Consider the following 22929-nt stretch of genomic DNA (forward strand, 5'->3'; position numbering starts at 1 on the left):
ATAATTGATTTGTGATGTTTTCTGTCAAAATATTGTCCCATGTTTTGACAGAAAACATCACAAATCCAACGTCATATACTTATGTCTAGCACAGTGACAAATGCAGCTCGACTAGTTGTAACCAGTTTTTTACTAAGCACGAGCAATTAATAAATCTTTTTCAGAGGTGCCACTCCTTAAAATGAATATTTGTTCAGCCCTGATGTCATTGTACCTGAACTGCGTGGATATAAAAGCTTCTGCCTGATGCTGGACAACACTTACAGTCAAACAGAAAACGGAGAGAATCGGTGAGCATCTCAACTTCAATCACTGCTGGAAACAATTTATCACCAGACAAAATTTGTAAGTAATACTTATTTGTTTCATTTTAGTCATTGCAAATAATTGTTCTTGTTTTTAATTTAATTAGTGGTTAAAAATCGATATAAAATATAGATGATTTCTTATTTGTTATAAAGACTTCCATTTCATGGTTATGTATTTTTTTTCCGAAGTAACTAAAGAAAATTTCCATTTAGATACATCTTCCATTTTTCTGAGCTTGAATAAGTGTCAAACATTAGAAATATGATGGTGATTAAGTTAATTTTACCTTATTATATACTGTGGTTTTTATATTTAAGGTAATACGTTAAAAAAAAACTTGTTATAGCAATGACAGTGCAAATGCAATATGAAATATAACATACATGTTTTACTTTTGAATAGATGGTAAAAATGTATTGTACATCTATTGGATATCCTTAATTGTGCAGTTCTTCATGTAATAAAAATTTAAAGAGTATTATGTTTAGAATTTATAGAATTGTTTTTTTTTATTAATTAATGAGTTATGGTAGACATAGTTGAGTATAGAATCTACAGCTGTTAGATTTTATAAATGAAATTAAAATACATCTAATTAAAGACAATATTTAAAACAGGCAACAGAGACTGCAGAAAGATGATGAAGATTTACGCCATCTTGCTTCTGTTGGTTGGTAAGTTTGAATGTGCAAATTAAATACATTACAGCAAACTAATCTTGTGACATTATAAATTTAATGTAGAACTGAATTTTTAAAATGATGGTTAAACTTTATAAATGTAATTCACTTTCATCTACAGCAAATGCTTCAACATCAACCACAGATGCTTCCACAACCACAGCTGGAGACACATCAACAACACCTGAACCAACAACAACAACAACTGAGTCAACAACTATCACAAGTGAACTAACATCGCCTACAACTTCCCCAACAACTGGAGCTATAGCAACCACAGCTGAATTAACAACTAGCCCAAGTGGAGCAACAGCAACCACAGCTGAGTCAACAACAACCACAAATGGAGCTACATCAACTACAGCTGCTCCAACAAGTACAACAACTGAAGCAACATCAACCACAGCAGAATCATCAACTTCCGCAACTGGTGCAACATCAACTACAGCTGCTCCGACAACTACCACAACTGAAGCAACATCAACTACAGCTGTTCCAACAACTACCACAACTGAAGCAACATCGACCACAGCAGAATCATCAACTTCTGCAACTGGTGCAACATCTACCACAGCTGAGTCAACAACTTCCACTAGTGAAGCAACATCAACTACAGCTGCTCCAACAACTACCACTAGTGAAGCAACATCAACTACAGCTGTTCCAACAACTACCACAACTGAAGCAACATCGACCACAGCAGAATCATCAACTTCCGCAACTGGTGCAACATCTACCACAGCTGAGTCATCAACTACCACTAGTGAAGGAACATCAACCACAGCAGAATCATCAATTTCCGCAACTGGTGCAACATCAACCACAGCTGCCCAATTAACTACCACAAGTGAAGCAACATCAACTACAGCTGAATCAACCACATCCGCAACTGGTGCAACATCTACCACAGCTGAGTCAACAACTTCCACAAGTGAAGCAACATCAACTACAGCTGCTCCAACAATTACCACAACTGAAGCAACATCAACCACTGCTGAATCAACAACTACCACAAATGGAGCTACATCAACCACAGCTGAGTCAACAACTGGAGCAACATCAGCCACAGCTGAATCAACAACTATCACAAGTGGAGCAACAGCAACCACAGCTGAATCAACAACTATCACAACTGGAGCAACATCAGCCACAGCTGAATCAACAACTGGAGCAACATCAACCACTCCTGAATCAACAACTATCACAAGTGGAGCAACATCAGCCACAGCTGACTCAACAACTATCACAAGTGGAGCAACATCAGCTGCAGCTGAATCAATAACTATCACAAGTGGAGCAACAGCAACCACAGCTGAATCAACAACTATCACAAGTGGAGCAACAGCAACCACAGCTGAATCAACAACTATCACAAGTGGAGCAACATCAGCCATAACTTCCCCAACAACTGGAGGAACATCAGCAACAACTTCCCCAACGACTGGAGCAACATCAGCCACAGCTGAATCAACAACTATCCCAAGTGAAGCAACATCAGCAACAACTTCCCCAACAACTGTAGCAACATCAGCCACAGCTGAATCAACAACTATCACAAGTGGAGCAACAGCAACCACAGCTGAATCAACAACTATCACAAGTGGAGCAACATCAGCCACAACTCCCCCAACAACTGGAGCAACATCAGCCACGGCTGAATCAACAACTATCACAAGTGGAGCAACAGCAACAACACCTGAGTCAACAACTATCACAAGTGGAGCAACAGCAACCACAGCTGAATCAACAACTATCACAAGTGGAGCAACAGCAACCACAGCTGAATCAACAACTATCACAAGTGGAGCAACATCAGCAACAACCTCCCCAACAAGTGGAGCAACATCAGCCACAGCTGAATCAACAACTATCACAAGTGAAGCAACATCAGCAACAACTTCCCCAACAACTGGAGCAACATCAGCCACAGCTGAATCAACAACTATCACAAGTGGAGCAACATCAGCAACCACAGCTGAATCAACAACTATCACAAGTGGAGCAACATCAGCCACAACTCCCCCAACAACTGGAGCAACATCAGCCACAGCTGAATCAACAACTATCACAAGTGGAGCAACAGCAACAACACCTGAGTCAACAACTATCACAAGTGGAGCAACAGCAACCACAGCTGAATCAACAACTATCACAAGTGGAGCAACAGCAACCACAGCTGAATCAACAACTATCACAAGTGGAGCAACATCAGCAACAACCTCCCCAACAAGTGGAGCAACATCAGCCACAGCTGAATCAACAACTATCCCAAGTGAAGCAACATCAGCAACAACTTCCCCAACAACTGGAGCAACATCAGCCACAACTGAATCAACAACTATCACAAGTGGAGCAACAGCAACCACAGCTGAGTCAACAACTATCACAAGTGGAGCAACATCAGCCACAGCTGAATCAACAACTATCACAAGTGGAGCAACAGCAACCACAGCTGAATCAACAACTATCACAAGTGGAGGAACAGCAACCACTGCTGAATCAACAACTATCACAAGTGGAGCAACAGCAACCACAGCTGAATCAACAACTATCACAAGTGGAGCAACATCAGCCACTGCTGAATCAACAACTATCACAAGTGGAGCAACAGCAACCACAACTCCCCCAACAACTGGAGCAACATCAGCCACAGCTGAATCAACAACTATCACAAGTGGAGCAACATCAGCCACAACTCCCCCAACAACTGGAGCAACATCAGCCACAGCTGAATCAACAACTATCACAAGTGGACCAACATCAGCAACAACTTCCCCAACAAGTGGAGCAGCATCAGCCACAGCTGAATCAACAACTATCCCAAGTGGAGCAACATCAGCAACAACTTCCCCAACAACTGGAGCAACATCAGCCACAGCTGAATCAACAACTATCACAAGTGGAGCAACATCGCCTACAACTTCCCCAACAACTGGAGCAACATCAGCCACAGCTGAATCAACAACTATCACAAGTGGAGGAACAGCAACCACTGCTGAATCAATAACTATCACAAGTGGAGCAACATCAGCCACTGCTGAATCAACAACTATCACAAGTGGAGCAACATCAGCCACAGCTGAATCAACAACTATCACAAGTGGAGGAACAGCAACCACTGCTGAATCAACAACTATCACAAGTGGAGCAACATCAGCCACAGCTGAATCAACAACTATCACAAGTGGAGCAACATCAGCCACTGCTGAATCAACAACTATCACAAGTGGAGCAACAGCAACCACAGCTGAATCAACAACTATCACAACTGGAGCAACATCAGCCACAGCTGAATCAACAACTATCACAAGTGGACCAACATCAGCAACAACTTCCCCAACAAGTGGAGCAGCATCAGCCACAGCTGAATCAACAACTGTCACAAGTGGAGCAACATCAGCCACATCTTCCCCAGCAACTGGAGCAACATCAGCCTCTGCTGAATCAACAACTATCACAAGTGGACCAACATCAGCAACAACTTCCCCAACAAGTGGAGCAGCATCAGCCACAGCTGAATCAACAACTATCACAAGTGGAGCAACATCAGCCACAATCTCCCCAGCAACTGGAGCAGCATCAGCCATAGTTGAATCAACAACTATCACAAGTGGAGCAACATCAGCAACAACCTCCCCAACAAGTGGACCAACATCAGCAACAACTTCCCCAACAAGTGGAGCAGCATCAGCCACAGCTGAATCAACAACTGTCACAAGTGGAGCAACATCAGCCACATCTTCCCCAGCAACTGGAGCAACATCAGCCTCTGCTGAATCAACAACTATCACAAGTGGAGCAACATCAGCCACAGCTGAATCAACAACTATCACAAGTGGAGCAACATCAGCCACAATCTCCCCAGCAACTGGAGCAGCATCAGCCATAGTTGAATCAACAACTATCACAAGTGGAGCAACATCAGCAACAACCTCCCCAACAAGTGGAGCAACATCAGCCACATCTTCCCCAACAACTGGAGCAACATCAGCCACAGCTGAATCAACAACTATCACAAGTGAAGCAACATCAGCAACAACTTCCCCAACAACTGGAGCAACATCAGCAACCACAGCTGTTCCAATAACTACCACTACTGGAGCAACATCAACCAAAACAACTTCTGCGAACACAAATGCAGCTGGAACAAGCGCATCTACAGCAACATCAACCGTATCTTCCCAAACAGCTGCACCTGCTCTTTCAACAACAGCCACAACTTCTTCAGTGACAACCACAGCTTCCCCCAAAACAACCACAGCTGGAGCATTATTAACCACAATTGCCCAAACATCTACTACATCTCCTCCAACTACACAACCAACTACAACTTCTTCATCAACAACTACGGTTGCTCCAACAACTACAGGAGGATCTCATCAAACAACCATAGCCTCCTCAGCAGTAATTAACCAAACAAGCTTCCTCTTGTTCACAGCAGTTATTACAATTACTCTGTGGAAGTAAGAACTGGACTTTCATCTTTTCCACACTGTAGTTTATAAAAAAAGACTTAAAAATCTAAACTAATTTATAACTATTTATTATCTTTGTAAGTTTGTTTTACATGTTTGTTTGGGCTTATTTAAAATGCTATTCTCAATGCAGTATTTAATGCTTATGCTTCATACAGACTTTCTGCATGTTCTTTTGATAAAAAAAAACTGTACAATCAACTTTCTAAAATTCCTTGAATTGTTTATACAGAACTAAATGATCCAGTGAGCAGACACAAAATATGAGCAGCTTTACTTATGTCAAAGATATTTAAAACCCAAATGTTTTCAAATTGCTATGATCCTTTTGTAGCAACAAAATGTAATGTATTTACTGTGCAGCTCACATTGGTGATTTTTCTATAACATTCATTTAATTGTGAACAATGAAAGCCTTATATTTTAACAGTATTACTAAAATAAACAGAACTAATCTCACTAATCTTGAGTCTGTTTTGGTATAATGCAAAAACAAACTTGATCATCTTTTGATGACATGTGGACACATAAAGCTATTTCTAAAGTGTAAAAACAAACATTATACAGTTAGCAGACATTTATAACAAAGAAAAGGAAATATGAAAAAAAAAAAACTAACAATATCAATATGTTTTTGGTGCAACTTACTTTTTAAAATACCCTTATTTACACAGCATCTTCACAACCATAATATAAACTAATGGTCTTAAAATATTAGCATATACTTAATTGATCATGTGAGTGAAATTGTTACTTTGCATATCTAAAAATGTTAGGTAGATGTGACAAAATAGCATATCTACAGCAGGCCACACAATTTGTCAAGATTCACAAGCTACACAAAAAAGTTGCACCCTTCCCTAAATTTTACCTTATTGCAGTAGTTTTCAAACGTTTTCTACCATGTCCCTCTTTGGAGGAAAAGTAAAACATTCCCAATATGCAACCTTAGCCATTACAATTTGTGATAATGCAAATAACACAATATAAGTGACGATAAAATGTCACTAAAACACGTTGACAAATTACTTGAGAGAAAGTCAAAAAGAAAGGTAAAAAAGTACAAGAAAAATAATTGCTCACACTTTTCTAAAATCAACGAAGTTTGTTAAGTTTACAATAAAAAAAATGAAGGTAGGCTTCTTTAGAGAAAAATGAGCTCCAGCTGCAAGGCTCTCTGACTCACAAGTCAGAGTTTGAAACATACTGGGTATCTGTGGATACTAACGGGTGGTCTGCAGTGAAGTGGCTTCAACGTCAGCTTTTTTTCCCCATCTTGGTACTTTGCTATTGAGTCCAAAAGCAACACTTTTGGGTAAATAGTGTGAACCACGAACTGCTAGTTTCTTCCTTGTCAGTATAAACAAACACAACAAGATAGACAGTACTGACAACAGAAAAGCCGATCAGCTAATCATTGACAGCCTTCATGATTCACAACTGGAGATGGAGGGGGAAGAGGCTCTTGTGCTGCGCTGCAGCAGAGACGTAGACAAACGTTTGTGTTAAACGTTTTTTTAAAATGCAGGAAAAGTGTGGGTGTTGAACCTTCTCACCAGGAAAACTATGATAAAACATTTTCATTTCCCATTGGTTATGATGCCCTCAAATTCATCAGCCAGCTTACCTTTTGACACAACCATGTCTCGCCATCATAAATGCTACACATGAGTTAAATGGGTTAAAAATTTTATAGCAATTAATTACAGAAAGTAGTTACAGCCGTCAAGGCGTTATTTCTGACAGCCCTAATATATATATATATATATATATATATATATATATATATATATATATAACAGTAACAGTAACAGCTTCACATTTGTTGGGCTCATTACCTGAAAATGTGGTAATGCATACAATACTTTTTTTTTTTTAGGAATCAAACTAATAACGAGGGTCTGAATGGAATAAAGGCCTGTTCAACATTAAAAATGTAAAAATGTAATACTGCCCAGTCTGAGCGCATCTTATGTTGCAATACAGAAGCTGACCACTAGGGGTCAGTGTCGCATAGAAAGGGTAAGTAACTACCGGCGTGGAGGAGAGTTGTTCCGGGGAGAAGATGACGAAGAAAGATGGCTACAGCTAATGATAACTAGCTTTGATAATCGAAAAATGTTACGCTCTTGATCGTTTTACTGTTCATAATTTGATGCTTAAAACTTAAAAGAAATCCCTCTATAGACCCTGTAAACTGTCAGTCTAGACGTAAGCACCGGTGTGTGTTGTTAGATCAATTAAGTGAGTAATTTTGCAGAAGGTTGTGTATGTGTGTGTGTGTGTTTGTGTAGCGGGAGGGGTTCGTGTCTCCTGTCAGCTGTCAGTCAGATAAACGCCAGGTGAGTCTCTACCTTTATCCTGTCCGTATCCCAAGTAATAAGTTAATATCGACTAATGACACAATTCTTTATGCCTAATATGTTAATTTTATGGTGGAGAAAAGTTTACAAACTTATTAACTGCTGAGAATCGTGATGAAGTCCTAGCTTCCTAGTTGCTTGAAGTTTAATCCTCACCTTTATGTTAGTTCGTCTCTTCTTAGTCGATTAAATAGTTTATCATGTTGTTGAAATGTTTTGAAGTTATCTTTGAACCTCTATTTAAGGTGTGACTGGTTGCTCCAATTATTTCTAATCCGTTTAGTGATTACTAATATTTAAAACAGCTAATGCTTTTCACAGACATTAAAATACCCTGAGATTCTTTCATATCCCCAATGTTAACGAATGCTATAAAGTATAACTAATTTATAACGCTTTGATAACTGGCTATGAATTGGAATAACTGTACAGTTCATTATAAAGGAAAAATATTATATTTTTGGTTCTTTCTGTTTTTTGTTATTTTACCAAACCAATGAGATCATAGCTCCAAAGTCTCATGGCTCCTGCCTGCTTTCAGATAAAACTTGGAAAAATCTGTTTTAAATGCTACAATAGATTAAGAAGGTTTAGAATATTATCAGATAAGGAATATGTAAAACAAACACTTCAGACCAGACGTATAAAACATGAAAAATTCTGAATTGTGACTCCTTTCTGTGTCTCTTAGTCTAAAGAGGGTTGTGGGAAACGACGGTCATGGCAGCTCCTGTCAACGTCCAGGCTCCCAGTAAGACCTGGGAGCTGAGTCTGTACGAGCTACACAGGAGCCCTCAGGTAAACCTGCATGTGGACTAGGTTGAGTTTAGGCCCCTAGAGTGATTTACACTGAGGACATTCACTTATAGATGAAGCTTCAAAAGACTGTTAACTGATTCATGTCTAAGTAGGTGGTTGAAATGAGAGAGATAAGAATGTTCTAAAACTACAACCTTGATTAAAAAGAGCCTCTTAAAACCTAAATGTTTGTTACTGTGTACAAAAGTCTATATTTATTAGCCTCTGAAACAACAAGAAACACGGAAGAAGCCATTTGATTGGCTGGAGGTTTATCCATTCAAATTGGTGTAATAAGGGAATCACGGGTATGAATGGGAAACGTGCACATCTTGGTTCCAGTCTTAATAGTTTAAACTTTGTGTTAAAGGTATCATATGGGGTTAGACATAGAGTCTCATAATCATCTTTCTTGTTATAGTCATGATTTAATGAAAAGTACTGAATATTAATGTATATGACAAGTGAAAAACGCTTCATACTTGACATCAGCATTCAGGATCCAAGTTTACTTGACACATAAAGACTTTCCTTGACATGCAATCGCTTTACATTATAGAGGCCTTTAGTTTCTTTGTTGGAACTGATAACAAAATGAAAAATTTCAGTCAAATTATTATTTGTTGTCCAGTGCTCAGTCGGTGCTGGAGAGCCTGTGACAAACTCAACATTCAAAGAGTTTGTTTTATATGACAATGGACTAATAATGAATCAAACTCTATGAATAAACAGCCTGAAAAATGTTGCTAAATTAACTATATTAAGAGTCTCTGTAGTATCACATCATCAGACCAGTGTTAGATTTGGAAAACTAACTGCCTATTTTAATTCTCCTGTATTTGAAACTGAATGACTTACTGAATCGGCTCTAGAAAACGTAAACCAAGGCTGTTAACGAAGTTTTATATGTTGATAATGTGTGTGTAGGAGGCCATCGTCGATGGGACAGAGGTGGCAGTATCTCCCCGCTCGCTGCACAGCGAACTGATGTGCCCCATCTGTCTGGACATGCTGAAGAACACGATGACCACCAAAGAGTGTCTGCACCGCTTCTGCTCAGAATGCATCGTCACCGCTTTGCGATCCGGGTGAGCACAATGCCGCAATCACAAACCATTATTAGCTGTGTAATTTAGAAATATATTTAGAAGTGTTATTGAGGATTTATAAATTTTATTGTGATTTAAAAAATGTTGCAGTATATTGATAATGTGAGAAACACAAGAGAAGCTTTCTGGAGGTTAGGTCCTTTTGATGTTGTGAACAGATGGATTTCAGGACTGTTCTGAATATGTATGACATCCAGTGAAAATCTTTGGTGCTTGACGGTGAAAAAGATGAGAGCTTAGAATGATTTCTCCCTCCTCAGGAACAAAGAATGTCCAACCTGCAGGAAGAAACTGGTCTCCCGACGCTCACTGCGCAGAGATTCCAACTTCGACGCATTGATCTCAAAAATCTACCCGAGTCGCGACGAGTACGAAGCCCACCAGCGCAGCGTCCTCGAGCGGCTCAACAGGCTGCACAATAAGGAAGCCCTAAGTTCCAGCATCGAGGAGGGGCTCCGGCAGCAGGCCCGCTACAGGTCCGAGAGGTGGGGGAGGAAAACTGGGTTCTCACACAGGCTTGGCACACATACCACAGCATTTTAAGCAGTTTTCATTGGACATTTTTTTTAAAATCATTGTTCTTTATGAAAAAATCTTTTAAAACAAAGTCATCTTCATCTCTGTGTGGATGTAGCGTAATTGTTTGTAAAGAAGCAAAAAATAGAGGAATCCCTGGTTGATTTATATGATCTTACTTAGTTTGGTTAATAATGTGAATAATTCCTTATTCTTATTCCTATAAATACAGCCTGCTGAATGTCAGTTCTTATATCCTGTATTTGTAACAAAATTCTTGTTGCAGATTTAAATATTTTACTCCCTTCCCTTCTGCTCTCCTTCAAATGTTCATGCTGTTGTGCAGCAACACTGGAAGTACTGAAAATGATGTAACCAAACATGCACTTCAGTAGTAACACAAGCCTCAAATACATACAGTGATTGATAAGTGAGCACAGTGATCTGTTAAAATAAAAAAATAATCTCTGAAGTAGGGTTGTTCATCTGTGTTTACTGTGTCTTTGCAGGAACCACCGGGTGAAGAAGCCCACTCAGGAGAGCGACAATACTACCTTTAGCGGCGGGGAGGATAACGGTGACTCCCGTTCCCACCTGTCCCATGACTCGGCCCCCTCAAACACCCTTCACCCCCGCGGTCAAACTCCCCCTGAAGCAGGGCCAAGTCGTAAGCGCCAGCGCGCTTCTGATGACGGTTCGGGGCCCGAGGCCAACAGCGAGAGCCCGACTCCTCCCCTGAGACGCCATAAAGAGGGGCCGGTGTCAGAGATCGAGCTGGTGTTTAGACCACACCCACAGCTGGTCCAGGCCCAGGACTACAACCAGACTAGGTAAGGCGGGTAACTCTTCCATTAAATAAAGAAAAACATGTATATGTGAGTTGTTATTTTCCTTGATTTTCAAGTTTGTGGATAGTTCTGCTTTGAGTGATAGCTGATTGCCTTTCTATGTTACCCACTGTAGATGATGTCTTTAGTAAGATACATTCCTTAAATGCCACTTTGTGCTCCAAAACTAATAATGGGTTTCAAATTCAAAACTCAAGGGTTCACAACAGTGGGTGACAGCTCACTGGTTGTATCACTTTATATAGTCAACTTATAAGGTGGTAAATGTGTTTACAGTTTGCCTCTGCTACTTCTTAGAGGTCAAAAAATCAGCTGTTTGTGGTTGAAACCAAATCTATTTCAAACTAAAAGTTTTTTCCATTTGGAATTTTTTGCATCTGCCCTCTTCATGTATATATATATATATATATATATATATATATATATATATATATATATATATATATATATATATATATATATATATATATATATATATATATATATATATATAAATCTATCATTTCTTCCTTTTTCTAGATTTGTGAAGACAACAGCCAACGCCACAGTGGACCATCTGTCAAAATACCTTGCACTGCGCATCGCTCTCGAGGATAGGCGGACTGACGGAGAGGTGGAGGAAAGAGAAAGGGAGGAGGCAAAAGTGGAGGAGAGAGGAGCAGAAGGAGGAGGTGAAACTGGAGGAACGTCTAGAAACGGAGAGGGGACGAGCCTTAGCAACATCAGCGAGAAACAATACACCATCTACATCACGACAAGGGGAGGACAGTTCTCGGTGGGTTATGAAAGCACATTATGCTTTGGTCTATTTTTGTCATTGTTTTAAAAGTCTAAACCAGGGGTGGCCAACGTCGGTCCTCAAGAACCACAATCCTGCAGGTTTTCCATGCATCCCTGCAACAACACACCTGACTCAAATTAAATGGATCCAACAGCCTATAAGGATTTGCACAATGACTCATTAGTTGGAGTCAGGTGTGTCGGTGCAGGGATGCATGGAAAACCTGCAGGATTGTGGCTTTTGAGGACCGACGTTGGCCACCCCTGGTCTAAACCATCCAAACTCACAATAGAAATTAACCAAATTTTGGTTCACTGAGACAATGGAAGATCTACAGGACCAGTGGCCTGAGTAACATGCATGCATTTGAAACTGGTAATGATTAATTTACCAATCTAACGACTTATATTTCAGGAAAAACTATCTTCAAACCATAAATCCATTGCCTTTATCTAACTGTTTTTCTGAAATGATGAAAGTAGTTAATTTACCTGATCAAACAGTCAGCCAGTTACAATATACCCTCACCTTGAAGCATACCAAGCTTTATTATACAGTACTAGTCAAAAGTTGGACACATTAAATCTAATGGGAAAGTGTGTCCCATTAGCCTCTTTCCACCAGCAAACACTTTCCTCCTCCAGCGCTTGTCATCACTTCTCTCCGGGTCACTGCCCAGCTGACGTTAAAGGAGCGGACCCAGTCAGTGTGCACAGCCACACACACACAAACGTCCAGGAGACGCTTGTAGTAACAGCGAGTCCAGAATAAAAAAAAGAAGGGTTTTACCTCACAGAGATAAAAGACAAGAACATTATGAAAAATGTTCATCATGACCAGAAACAAAGTTGTTTGTTTGTTTTTTGGCTGTAAGCGGCTTTAAGCAGGTAGAATAAAAAAGATAAATAAGATTTTTTTTTAAAGTAACTACTAACTATAATCAGTTACTTTTTTTAAAATAACATGCACAACACCGGTCGTTATTGTGAAGCACATTGTGGCATTTGCTGTTGAAAAGTGCTACAAAAATAACATTTACTTGCTTATCTCATTGCTTCCCTCAGACACTCAATGGCTCTTTGACTCTGGAGTTGGTCAATGAGAAATACTGGAAGGTCAGGAAGCCTTTGGAGCTTTACTATGCTCCCACCAAGGACCAGCAGCAGCCACAAGCACCACAGCAGCAGCAGCAGGTCCAGCAGAAGTCCCCTCCCCCACAGAAGGAAGGATGAGGCAGAGCAGTGGGCTCCTTTTTTTTTTCTTTCTTCCCTCCAACCCATCACACATATTAACCACATCCTCTCTCAGCTGCTGCATTAATATCACGAGCATCTCTTTCTTAATAAACTAGCATTAAGTCTGAATTATTTAATTTAAAAACTATATTTTTTTTTATTATTATCCCAACCCTCTTCTGATGGTTTGCTTGTAAGGTATTAAGGTCAGTATTGGGCTTACCGGATTACCATCTATAGCTGCTGGACAAAAAGATAAAGTGGATTTTTGCTCATTTTTCCTTTTTTTTTTTAAATTTTCAGCTGAATTGCTCTCACGCTTTAAAAAACTGGTGTAAATTATTTGAGCACTAATTCCAAATTAGTTTTGTTTTCATTTCAATTAAAAACTTTTGTCAGTGCTTTTGTTCTTTTTCACACTTTTTCACATCTTAACATAATAAATTGACCAAATTGTTTAAAAGATAATATTTGTGGAACCCATCTCCATCAGTGAAATGAACAGTGGTAACAATTTGATGAGCAAACACTCGACATTTTTCCTGAATAAGGCTGTTTTTTAGCTGTCCTTGACCTTAGAGCACAATAAACCTGTGCTTTTCTTTCTTAATTAGATTGTCAAATGTATTTGAGTTCTGCTATTTCCTGGTTCTTAGCTTATTTATTTTTGTTTGAATTATATTAGTATTAAATTTTTCTGTTTAATTTTCTATTTTATAATGTATGAATTTTAGTAAATAGTCCTTCCTGCTATGATTTGTTGGCAAATGAACATGAATGAATAATGCAACTGGATCATCTGGCCAGATAGACATTTAAAAGTTATGCATAAATGTCTTCTTTGCTTTAACGTTTTAAAATTGAGTTTATAAACCTCATAAATGCTAATGTTAATACTGGTCCATTAGTTTTATACTTTTAAATGCAAATGTCAGTTAAAATTCAGTTATGCTATACTTGTTTAATAAATGAGCTGATTATTTAACAGCATGCATTAGAGAAGGCATGGCTGTACATTTTATTTGAAGCAAAATATTTTTAGAGATTATAGTGTATCATTTTACTTTCCTGTTACGCTTGACATACAGATGATGTCCATGTACCTTGCTGATTTCTCTTGTACATATCCTTAATCTGATTAGACATGGTCAGGAAATTGAACTTGCTTGTAACATGATTACCTTCTGACTTTAAATATGTAATTATACATTAAATTCAATTTTCTCCTTAAATCAAGTTTGGAACAAACATGTTCCTTTTTTGCAGTTTTTTTTCTCTGTAAAAGCCATAAAACCCTAAACAAGGTTTAATCTACGTATTCAACTCTTTTCTGCTTTTCTTTTGCACTTGACATTTCCTGCAGCCATAAAACATCCAACATTCAGTTTAAAGGATATTTGTACGTTAATACAACTGCATTTGTCTTCAGTTATACAAATTTTTACCTTTTATGTGAGCAGTGCAAAGCAATAAATTAAGCCAAAATGTTTTAAAAGATGTCTATAAATTCAGATTTCTGAATTATTTTTTGTGCCTCTCCATAATTCCTTTCATTTACGACACTTTAAGAACTCTTTAAATTCTGCAGGTAAATTTAAAATAAGTAAATTATCCCAATGTAACAGCTTCAAGGAAAAAACGAAGCAGGTCTTTAACCCTAGCAAAGAATGATTCCAGGAGAAGCACATTTTTGTGAACTGTGGTATTTATTGAACAAAGGGAAGCAGGGGAGTTTACTTCTTCTTGGACACACCAACAGTGCGACCACGGCGGCCAGTAGTCTTGGTGTGCTGACCACGCACACGCAGACTGCAGGAGAAAAAGGGCAAATGTTAAGACATGCTTAAAACAAACTGTTCTGACCATTTAAACCAAATTATACAGCAAATTATACTTAATCTAAATTAATTCTGATTAGTGCATGGTAAGACAAGACAATGAGAATTTAAATCCTAATGTGTAAACATGTCCATGAGATGGTGTTTTAAGTGTTTCTGTAAATGGTTCCATCCACATTAATGTTGCTGTCCATGCAGACGGGACAGCCATGATAAAACACCACTTGGTTTCCATGGCAGCTTCCTGCAGTTTATTACCGTAAATACCAATTTGAACCAGACCATGTTTGTCTGGATGGTGCCAGATGCTGAATGACAATTTGGACATGATTAACTCATTGGCTTAATTTTATGATCGCGGACTACCCATTAATACCTGTACAGAGTTTAGTATATTAATTACAATTACCTACATTAATACAGCAGAAAGTCTATTGGATTCAAAACCGTTTTCTCAAATAGGCTGATTTTCTGTATAAGCTAAATCAATGATCGGCTTGTCTTTGTGTTTTGTTTTTTAAACATATTCCAGACTGTGCAGCTTTTCTGTCACCATGTTTCCATAAAGCCCAGTTTTTCATGGGACCCAACAAAACACCAAACATTCACGCACCCACAGCTGTTTCAGAAAAGCTTAGGTTTTAGGACAGAAATGTTCTCTGAAGAAGAGCTAAGGTTTACAAACCAGGAAGTTCAGTGTGGACAGTGCATGGACTATCTGAGGATGTTTGGAAACCTCTCAGATAAACGATTCAAGTCTTTTCAGGACAGGCTCTTTCTACACCACATATCCTCCTCAGACAGACTGTGATCAGATCTTACCCCCAGAAGTGCCTGAGACCACGGTGAGCCCTGATCTTCTTCAGCCTCTCCAAATCTTCTCTCAGCTTGTTGTCCAGACCGTTGGCGAGGACCTGAATCAAGACGAAACAATGGTTAACAGATGCTTATGTCACATAAAAAAGCAACAGCAATCCTGAGAGGCCTGCCTCAAACAAGCTCAGCCCTTCAAATACTGTGTTATGAAAATGGTTTAACATTTGATTTTATGTCTGTTAAACAAAGCTCATCACTAGCGACCGCCTACCTGGCTGTACTTGCCATCCTTGACGTCCTTCTGCCTGTTCAGGAACCAGTCTGGGATTTTGTACTGGCGAGGATTCTGCATGATGGTCACAACCCGCTCAACCTGTAAAACAAACACAGGAGTTAAATCACATTAAATTAACGTTGCAAAATAAAGAAGTGGCAACACAAGATCAACTGACAAGAAATATGATGTGCTGGAGGAAATGAGAAGCACTTGGTGATTCTATGCCTCTTGAACTCCACCATATGAACTGGCTGCTGAGTCTACCGCCTTAAAATATACAGTACCAGTAAAAAGTTTGGACATAACAATGGTTAAGTGTGTCCAAACCTTTGACTGGCAGGGTAAATCACATGTGACAGGTAATGAAGACAAGGGATCAGAGGAGAAATCAAGTTGTATAACTTAGGAATTGTTGTAAGGTAAATGTAAGTGAGCATTTGAATGCATCAAGATCCAAGTACAGGGAATCATTGTTCATTTTTAATGAAATGACAGCCATCATGTGTGAATCAAGATTCACAGCCCTTACCTCACATCACAACTGGGGGTTTTACAAAAAGTAGAACCAGCAGTTGGTTCCTATCAACAGTTTGCTTGTTTAATGCAGCACATGGGGCCAAATTCACAGGCAGTGATAGTATTGTGCTTATTAAAGGCTTTCTGACCCAGCATTTCCAGGCAGGTTTTAAACTGTACTTGTTATGCAGTGTAGTAATGCTGCATTTTTTAATGTAGTTAACATCATCGACACACGCTGACTGGCTTTTTCAAAATATCTAACACAGGGAAGACTAACACACATTGACATCAATACTAGTTTTCATTTTCACTTCCATACTTGAGTTATATCTATTTCTTCTCAGGTCAGTCAACTAAAAGAGACAGACTTTTTAATTCAAGTAGAAAATAGATCTTTTATGCCTCTAGCCCCAAAGTCCATGTATTACATCACTACGCTACAGAATAACAGCAACAGGAGTAATAACCTGCATCTTGACAATGATCGTAAAACCAGCCACTTCTTGCCGGTGACAAACATTTACCACCATCATGAAAAAGTACTCATCAGAAAGCAGTCTGTGCCAGTGTAGTTCACTTTTAACTTTAAATCAAAGTTATGACAACAGGCACCATTATTCTTATTCAACTGAATGACATATTTTAATAACTTACAGCCATCAATCTGCAAAGCACATTTAACTTAGATTTTTTCTCTCCATACCTCCTCCTCAGTCAGCTCTCCAGCCCTCTTGTTGAGGTCAATGTCAGCCTTCCTCAAAACGACATGAGCATAACGTCTGCCAACACCCTGAAACCAGACATAGCGCAAGGTTAATTTTAAAAATTGAACACAGAATCACCATTCACAGTACTTTGATGCTAAACTATTAAACTGTTTGTGAATGCAAGCTTACCTTAATAGCAGTGATGGCAAAGGCAATCTTCCTCCTACCATCTATATTCGTGTTAAGAACACGAAGAATGTGCTGGAACTTCTCAGGGATGACCAGAGACTGAAGATGCACAAAAGCATATCATAACTGCATCAGTCTGAAGAAGCATTTCATATGTATAAAGACAAATACAGAACAGAAGCACATGTAGGACACTTTTATAGTCAAATCAACAAGCTAAGATGGTGGTTGGTATAAATGGTGTATACAGTTAAAACTTAAGTTCTTGAACATGATTTGATGCAAATGCTCACATAATACACAAACACCATTTGCTGCTCAAGTAACACGCAATAATGCGCGTATCTGCTTCAGAGTCCATGTACAGACTCTCCAAAATCACATTTTGGCTCAAGTTGACTCTAGCACAGCTCGATGTGCCGTGGAGCTTTGAAAAGACCGCCACATTGGCACAGTAGTGAAGCTAACCAAACTGCAGAAAAGAACAGCTCATGGGCGTTATGGCTATCCTGTAAACTGTACATTTATACCCGAAAATCCACAATTACCCTCCCAGCTTGGTGATACTACTTAACTGCAACACAGAGGCTAAAATGAGTTAGCATCTACACTAAGCCGCCTGAACTTCTGAAGGCTTCTCTGAAAGGTGAACCATGCCGATGTAAAAGTCGCTGACCAGCTAAACCCCTACTTTGAAATCTGGAGTAACTCAAGGCGCGATTTCTTTATGACAAGCAGCAGAGAAGTTGATCGAAGCACTCACGCTTCAGTCACCGAGGTTAGGTAGGAGCTAATAGCAAGTTACGCTATTTAAATTGTATCCATAATATCTGAACAATTCAGCATTACTCTGCTCAGATACGCTTATTATGTTTTTATTTACATATTAGCAGCAAATTCCAAAGCGATTTAAGCTGGATGATTACAGATTTTAAAACAATCATAGGTTGGTGGAAAACGGACTCACCATCTTGGAAGCAGGTCCCGTGCAAAGAGGAAGATGTAACGTTCTCGCGAGAGTTTGGATGCATTATGGAACGGAAATCAGTCCTTCACTTAAAATCTGTCCGACAAAAACTACCAAAACGGTTTAAAAACGAAGTAAATACATAGTTAAATAAATACTAACAAAATATATATTTAATAAAGGCATATTTTAATATTAAGTATACATATTTATCCTATACAGCTAACAGTCATATCGACATCCTGTTTTGTGTACATGAAAAATTAAAGGGAATTTTCGTGTTCGAGGAGGACGGGGTGGAACTTATGATTTGTTGACTTTTTTCTACGTTAGCGTAAAGTAGTCGCAATGGCGGAGGGTGTAGCAGTCACTGTTGGAGCTGGTTCCGATGTAAACATGGCTGCTAACCCAACAGAAACTGCTATGGCGTATCTACAAGACGAGGTACCAATTAATTCTTTCGGTCTGAGAGCTTTTGTGGGGAAAAAGCTCAGCATTGAGCTCTTTTGGTGTATTGTTATTGCTGCATCCTCTTAGCATTAATATACTTGGCTAGCATTACTGGTGATTTGTCAGGTGGGATATGTTTTTACAAACACATATAGTTTGGTGTTTAAAAACAAGTTCTAATGGTAAATGGAAACATGTATAATTATTACGCGTTAATTTGCAAATTTTAATGGTTTGGTATAAATAAAACTGCTGGAAATGTCTTTTAATTTAGCACCACAATCTATGGTATTATCAGAACCTCTTAATTTTGTTGTAGTTTATTGAAACGTTCACTAGATGATGTAAATGTAACTGTAAACAAAATTAAACGGAAGCTTTCTGAAATAACTATTTGTTTGTGGTCCTTTGTGTGTGGCCTATTCCCCTTTCGTTTGTTTATTTTTTCTGTCTCCAGAGGACCGATGGAGACATCACTAACCTAAACCTGGGTGAACTTGACCTCACCACCGATGAGTTTATCTTAGATGAAGTGGATAGTAAGTTAAAACTAAGTAAAACAATCTATTTTCAAGAGTTCCTAAATTCTTATATTCCTTTTTCTCCTTTTCTTGCAGTTCATATTCAGGCCAATCTGGAAGATGATCTTGTAAAGGAGGCACTTAAAACGGTAAAAACAGCACAAACATACAGTAAATGTTTTTTTTTTTATTTTATTTCATTTTAAAGGTGAAAGTGGTGTTTTCTAAATTGTAGAATTTGGACTCATCACACTAAAGTTAAAAAATTCAACGAATCTTTGTTTCTTTATGCAAGCAGTTCTGCTCTTTCTCTCGGTCTTCCTCAGCTGTTGGTTTCTTTTTAAGGTTTGATTTCCTCAGTCTCATCACAACAAGATGTTAAGATGTCTCCACTGCATCAACAATGCAATGTATAAATGTGGTTTTTATCTGAAATGTCATTAACCGTTAATTCCTGAGGCTGGTAATTTAAACAAATTACTATTTTACCACAGTGGGAACTTTCATTTTTCCTTTTCTGGGAAGGTTGTCATTTGTCGAGCAGTTCTCATCTCACTGGTTTCGGCTGTTGAAATGTCTTGAAACTTTCATGTCTTTAAGAAATGTAAGATTGACTTGTCTTTTACTTTGAGGGTTTTTGTCATAATAGATTGAAGCCAGTGTTTGCAGTGTACCCAGAATACCCTGGCTCAGCGATACTGTGGTTTAATTAAGAAGGGAAAGAAATTACACAACTTTTATCTTGGCATAGCTTGTCTGTTTACATAAACACTTCTCTGTGACTTCATAATGAAATTTGTTAACATAGTAACAACAGTGCAGATGTTATATAAAGAGGGTGTGTCCAAACCTTTCACACAACTGTAAAATCCCTAAAGCTGTTTCTTATATTGTCTTCTTTAATATTTGTGAATCACTGCTGAAGAAAAAACACAAAACATGTTGTACACTGTATTCTACTGAGTATTTATATCTCAGCTATAATGATGGAAATCTCCTCTTGTATGTTGTCAGGGTGTTGACCTCCGTCAGTACTCCAAACAGGTGGAGACAGAGCTGCAGAAGATTGAACAGGCCTCCATCAAAGACTGTATCCTTTATAGCCCACTGATGTTACCTGATGTTTCATATTATGACCCATTAAGAATTTTTAGTTTCCTGTAATACATAAAAACTGGACATTGATGCTACTTGATTTGCTTGTCATCAACTTTTGTTTCTGTAAGTTAGATGAGTTCACTAAAGCATTTAGCCTCAAACAAGATTTATATTTCATCATTTTAAAGCAGTTATAAAGTAGACTCAGATCAGTGGATGGACTTTTAAACAGATCATTTGAAAAGGTTTTTTATCATATTAATGAACTGAATCAAGTCAGTCCTAAAGAGTAAGTTGGTGATAGTGCTGTTGGCAGTTTATTTGCTAGATCTCTTCCTGGAGAAAACTGACACACTTAGGTGTTTTTACCAGGTGAGATGTGCTGGTAATACATCATTGAAATGTAGCATCAAACCTTTATTTTAACAGTTAATTTCATTATTTTCTTATGTAATACTTTTCCATGTACAGTCCCAGAAAAGCAGTAAAGTATATATGTAGCAGCTCCACATCGGGATCATTAAACTGATTGTGTGACTAACACAAATACATAAAAACCAGTTACCAGTTCACTTTAAAATTGATTGAAATGATAAAGCACTTAAAGGCAATATTGTGTTTCTTATTCTTTGACTGTGTGATGCAGCTTTATTTATTACTTGTAAGCTGTATTGTATGTGGCACACAGTGAACTCAAGTGAGATCTAGAAATGTTGTAGTTTTCCTGACCACTCAATGCCAGACATTAAAGAGAGTCAGAACATCGCTCTTCTGCACAACCAGATCACCGCCTGCGATTCAATACTGGAGGTAAGACAGCACAACTTTACACTCATCCTTCTTTCCACCGCAGGTCAAGGTCAGTATTTGTTTTAACTGGTGATAGATTATTGTTACCGATATTCTTTCATGTAAGACTTGTTGGAATTAAAACCTTGTTTTATTCCAATTAACATCACAGATACAGAATGACTTGTATTTCTGCTGAAAGAAGTTCCCAGTGGAGCTTTCCAAGCTCTGCTCTGACAAGAGAAACAGAACAGTGAAAAAAACTTTTCAGTTATTAACTTGTTGACATGGTATTAGATCTGTGGGTGATTTGTACGCTATGTTAATTCTTTCCCCAATTCACTAAAAAGCTTTACTCAAACCTTCTCTTCTTTATTTTAAACACCAAAAATGATAAGTTAGAGCAAGGAAGAGATTTTCAGTGTTTTATTTATTTATTTTTATTGTTTTTCCAGCGTATGGAGGGCATGTTGAGCGGCTTCCAGAGTGACCTGTCCTCCATCAGCAGTGAGATCCAGACCCTGCAGCAACAGTCGGTCAGCATGAACATCCGGCTGAAGAACAGGCAGGCTGTTCGCAGCCACCTCAGCCAGCTGGTGGACGAGCTGGTCGTGCCTGGAGCCATGATCTCGTAAGTGTAACAGCTGCAAACATAGTAACTAAAACTGCACTGAATACATGAGAAAACTCGTTGAGTGATATTTGTGGCAACCCTGCTTTATTTTTTATTGGCCACTTACTGAAATACTTGGGAATTTTCCATTTCAACCACAGAGAAGAGTTTTATTGTTTTATTGGAGGACGTTAAAACTTGGTTACTTTTTTCCAGAATAACAGAAGTTCTACTGTAGTAAGTTGTCAATACTTAAGGTTTTTTAGATGAAAACCAATTTTCAAGCACCTGGGATGTAGTCTGGTTGTTGATGAGTGGGGAGAACTCCATATGGTTCTATGGACTGTATGTCCAATGAAATGACCAAATATGGTTCTTTGCCCAATAAAGGGTTTAAAAATATCACTGCTGTTTTGGGGGCAGAAACTTTTTAACCAAAATTCTGACTACGTTTTGAAGTTAAAACTTTTATCTAACGTTGTTGAGAATGATTCTGATATGTGGTGAATGTTTGCTGCTTGCAGCAAGACAAAATGTTAAATGATTCCATAAACAAACCTACTGTTAGTGCTTTATAATATTTGTCCTTAGTGATTTAAGAAAGTGGAAAAAAGAAAATGTAGAAACATCAAAATTTACCTAATCATAGCTTTTATTTATTTATTTCCTTTTTTTTTTTACTCTATAGAAACAGATTCTGTTGAGACAAGAGCACATAATAAATTAGAAGCTGAGCTTCATGTGTTGTGCTCTTTGCTGTCTTGTCTTCTCTCAGAACCATCCTGGAAAGTCCGGTGACAGAGCAGGAGTTTCTGGAGCAGCTCCACGAGCTCAACAACAAGATCAACTTTGCCAAAGAGCTGAGCTTCAGGGAGACTTTGGCCTGCTCCGATATTCAGGATATTGTTGACCGCTTAAAACTGAAGGTAACTCTGAGAGACAACCAGGAGCTTTTGCTACTAAGTATTTTAATTAAGAATATATAGTGTGAAAATATAAGTTTTAATCAGTCAAAAACTATTTATATATAT

General features: G+C 38.4%; 4 protein-coding genes across 6 annotated transcripts in view; 3 read left to right on the forward strand and 1 right to left on the reverse strand.

Annotated features, from left to right (window-relative positions):
• Positions 1 to 946: 946 nt before the first annotated feature.
• LOC121656369 (mucin-19-like) lies at positions 947 to 5778 on the forward strand. The gene is made up of 2 exons (XM_042011420.1): positions 947 to 983; positions 1111 to 5778. The coding sequence occupies exons 1-2, from the start codon at positions 947 to 949 to the stop codon at positions 5454 to 5456; spliced, it is 4383 nt and encodes a 1460-aa protein (XP_041867354.1). The 3' UTR covers positions 5457 to 5778.
• A 1726-nt stretch (positions 5779 to 7504) lies between these two features.
• LOC121628124 (E3 ubiquitin-protein ligase RING2-B-like) lies at positions 7505 to 13404 on the forward strand. 2 transcript variants are annotated; one of them, XM_041967038.1, is made up of 7 exons: positions 7505 to 7806; positions 8519 to 8625; positions 9553 to 9713; positions 9995 to 10219; positions 10760 to 11080; positions 11618 to 11873; positions 12944 to 13404. In XM_041967038.1, the coding sequence occupies exons 2-7, from the start codon at positions 8548 to 8550 to the stop codon at positions 13109 to 13111; spliced, it is 1209 nt and encodes a 402-aa protein (XP_041822972.1). In that variant the 5' UTR covers positions 7505 to 7806; positions 8519 to 8547; the 3' UTR covers positions 13112 to 13404. The 2 variants fall into 2 exon arrangements, with proteins under 2 accessions (XP_041822972.1, XP_041822973.1); XM_041967039.1 differs by having other exon boundaries at positions 9995 to 10210.
• A 1397-nt stretch (positions 13405 to 14801) lies between these two features.
• Positions 14802 to 18522, reverse strand: rps18 (ribosomal protein S18). Its single transcript, XM_041967044.1, has 6 exons — positions 18428 to 18522; positions 17461 to 17559; positions 17268 to 17354; positions 16040 to 16141; positions 15775 to 15866; positions 14802 to 14923 (listed from the first exon to the last, which is right to left on the reverse strand). The coding sequence occupies exons 1-6, from the start codon at positions 18428 to 18430 to the stop codon at positions 14848 to 14850; spliced, it is 459 nt and encodes a 152-aa protein (XP_041822978.1). The 5' UTR covers positions 18431 to 18522; the 3' UTR covers positions 14802 to 14847.
• Positions 18523 to 18617: 95 nt separating this feature from the next.
• vps52 (VPS52 subunit of GARP complex) overlaps positions 18618 to 22929 on the forward strand; it is a 31442-nt gene continuing 27130 nt past the window's right edge. The window contains exons 1-7 of one of the 2 annotated variants that reach the window (XM_041967037.1): positions 18618 to 18871; positions 19335 to 19416; positions 19495 to 19547; positions 20413 to 20488; positions 21239 to 21306; positions 21741 to 21916; positions 22674 to 22824. In XM_041967037.1, coding sequence (XP_041822971.1) covers positions 18776 to 18871; positions 19335 to 19416; positions 19495 to 19547; positions 20413 to 20488; positions 21239 to 21306; positions 21741 to 21916; positions 22674 to 22824 — 702 coding nt within the window. In that variant the 5' untranslated portion in view covers positions 18618 to 18775. The remainder of the gene's footprint in view (positions 18872 to 19334; positions 19417 to 19494; positions 19548 to 20412; positions 20489 to 21238; positions 21307 to 21740; positions 21917 to 22673; positions 22825 to 22929) is intronic. The other variant, XR_006008102.1, reaches the window with a different exon arrangement.

The sequence above is a fragment of the Melanotaenia boesemani genome, chromosome 17 (genome assembly GCF_017639745.1).
Source record: "Melanotaenia boesemani isolate fMelBoe1 chromosome 17, fMelBoe1.pri, whole genome shotgun sequence".
Classification (NCBI taxonomy): domain Eukaryota; kingdom Metazoa; phylum Chordata; class Actinopteri; order Atheriniformes; family Melanotaeniidae; genus Melanotaenia; species Melanotaenia boesemani.

What these genes read in the sequence shown, in the direction of transcription:
- LOC121628124 (XM_041967038.1), top strand. Translation starts at nt 8,548, where the DNA reads ATGGCAGCTCCTGTCAACGTCCAGGCTCCCAGTAAGACCTGGGAGCTG. An exon ending in GCCCGCTACAGGTCCGAGAG is followed by an intron (nt 10,220 to 10,759) that starts GTGGGGGAGGAA and finishes GTGTCTTTGCAG; the next exon opens with GAACCACCGGGTGAAGAAGC. An exon ending in CAAGGGGAGGACAGTTCTCG is followed by an intron (nt 11,874 to 12,943) that starts GTGGGTTATGAA and finishes TGCTTCCCTCAG; the next exon opens with ACACTCAATGGCTCTTTGAC.
- rps18 (XM_041967044.1), bottom strand. An exon ending in GAGAGCTGACTGAGGAGGAG is followed by an intron (nt 16,142 to 17,267) that starts GTATGGAGAGAA and finishes TTTGTTTTACAG; the next exon opens with GTTGAGCGGGTTGTGACCAT. An exon ending in AGGATGGCAAGTACAGCCAG is followed by an intron (nt 15,867 to 16,039) that starts GTAGGCGGTCGC and finishes GTCTTGATTCAG; the next exon opens with GTCCTCGCCAACGGTCTGGA.
- LOC121656369 (XM_042011420.1), top strand. Translation starts at nt 947, where the DNA reads ATGATGAAGATTTACGCCATCTTGCTTCTGTTGGTTG. An exon ending in CATCTTGCTTCTGTTGGTTG is followed by an intron (nt 984 to 1,110) that starts GTAAGTTTGAAT and finishes TTTCATCTACAG; the next exon opens with CAAATGCTTCAACATCAACC.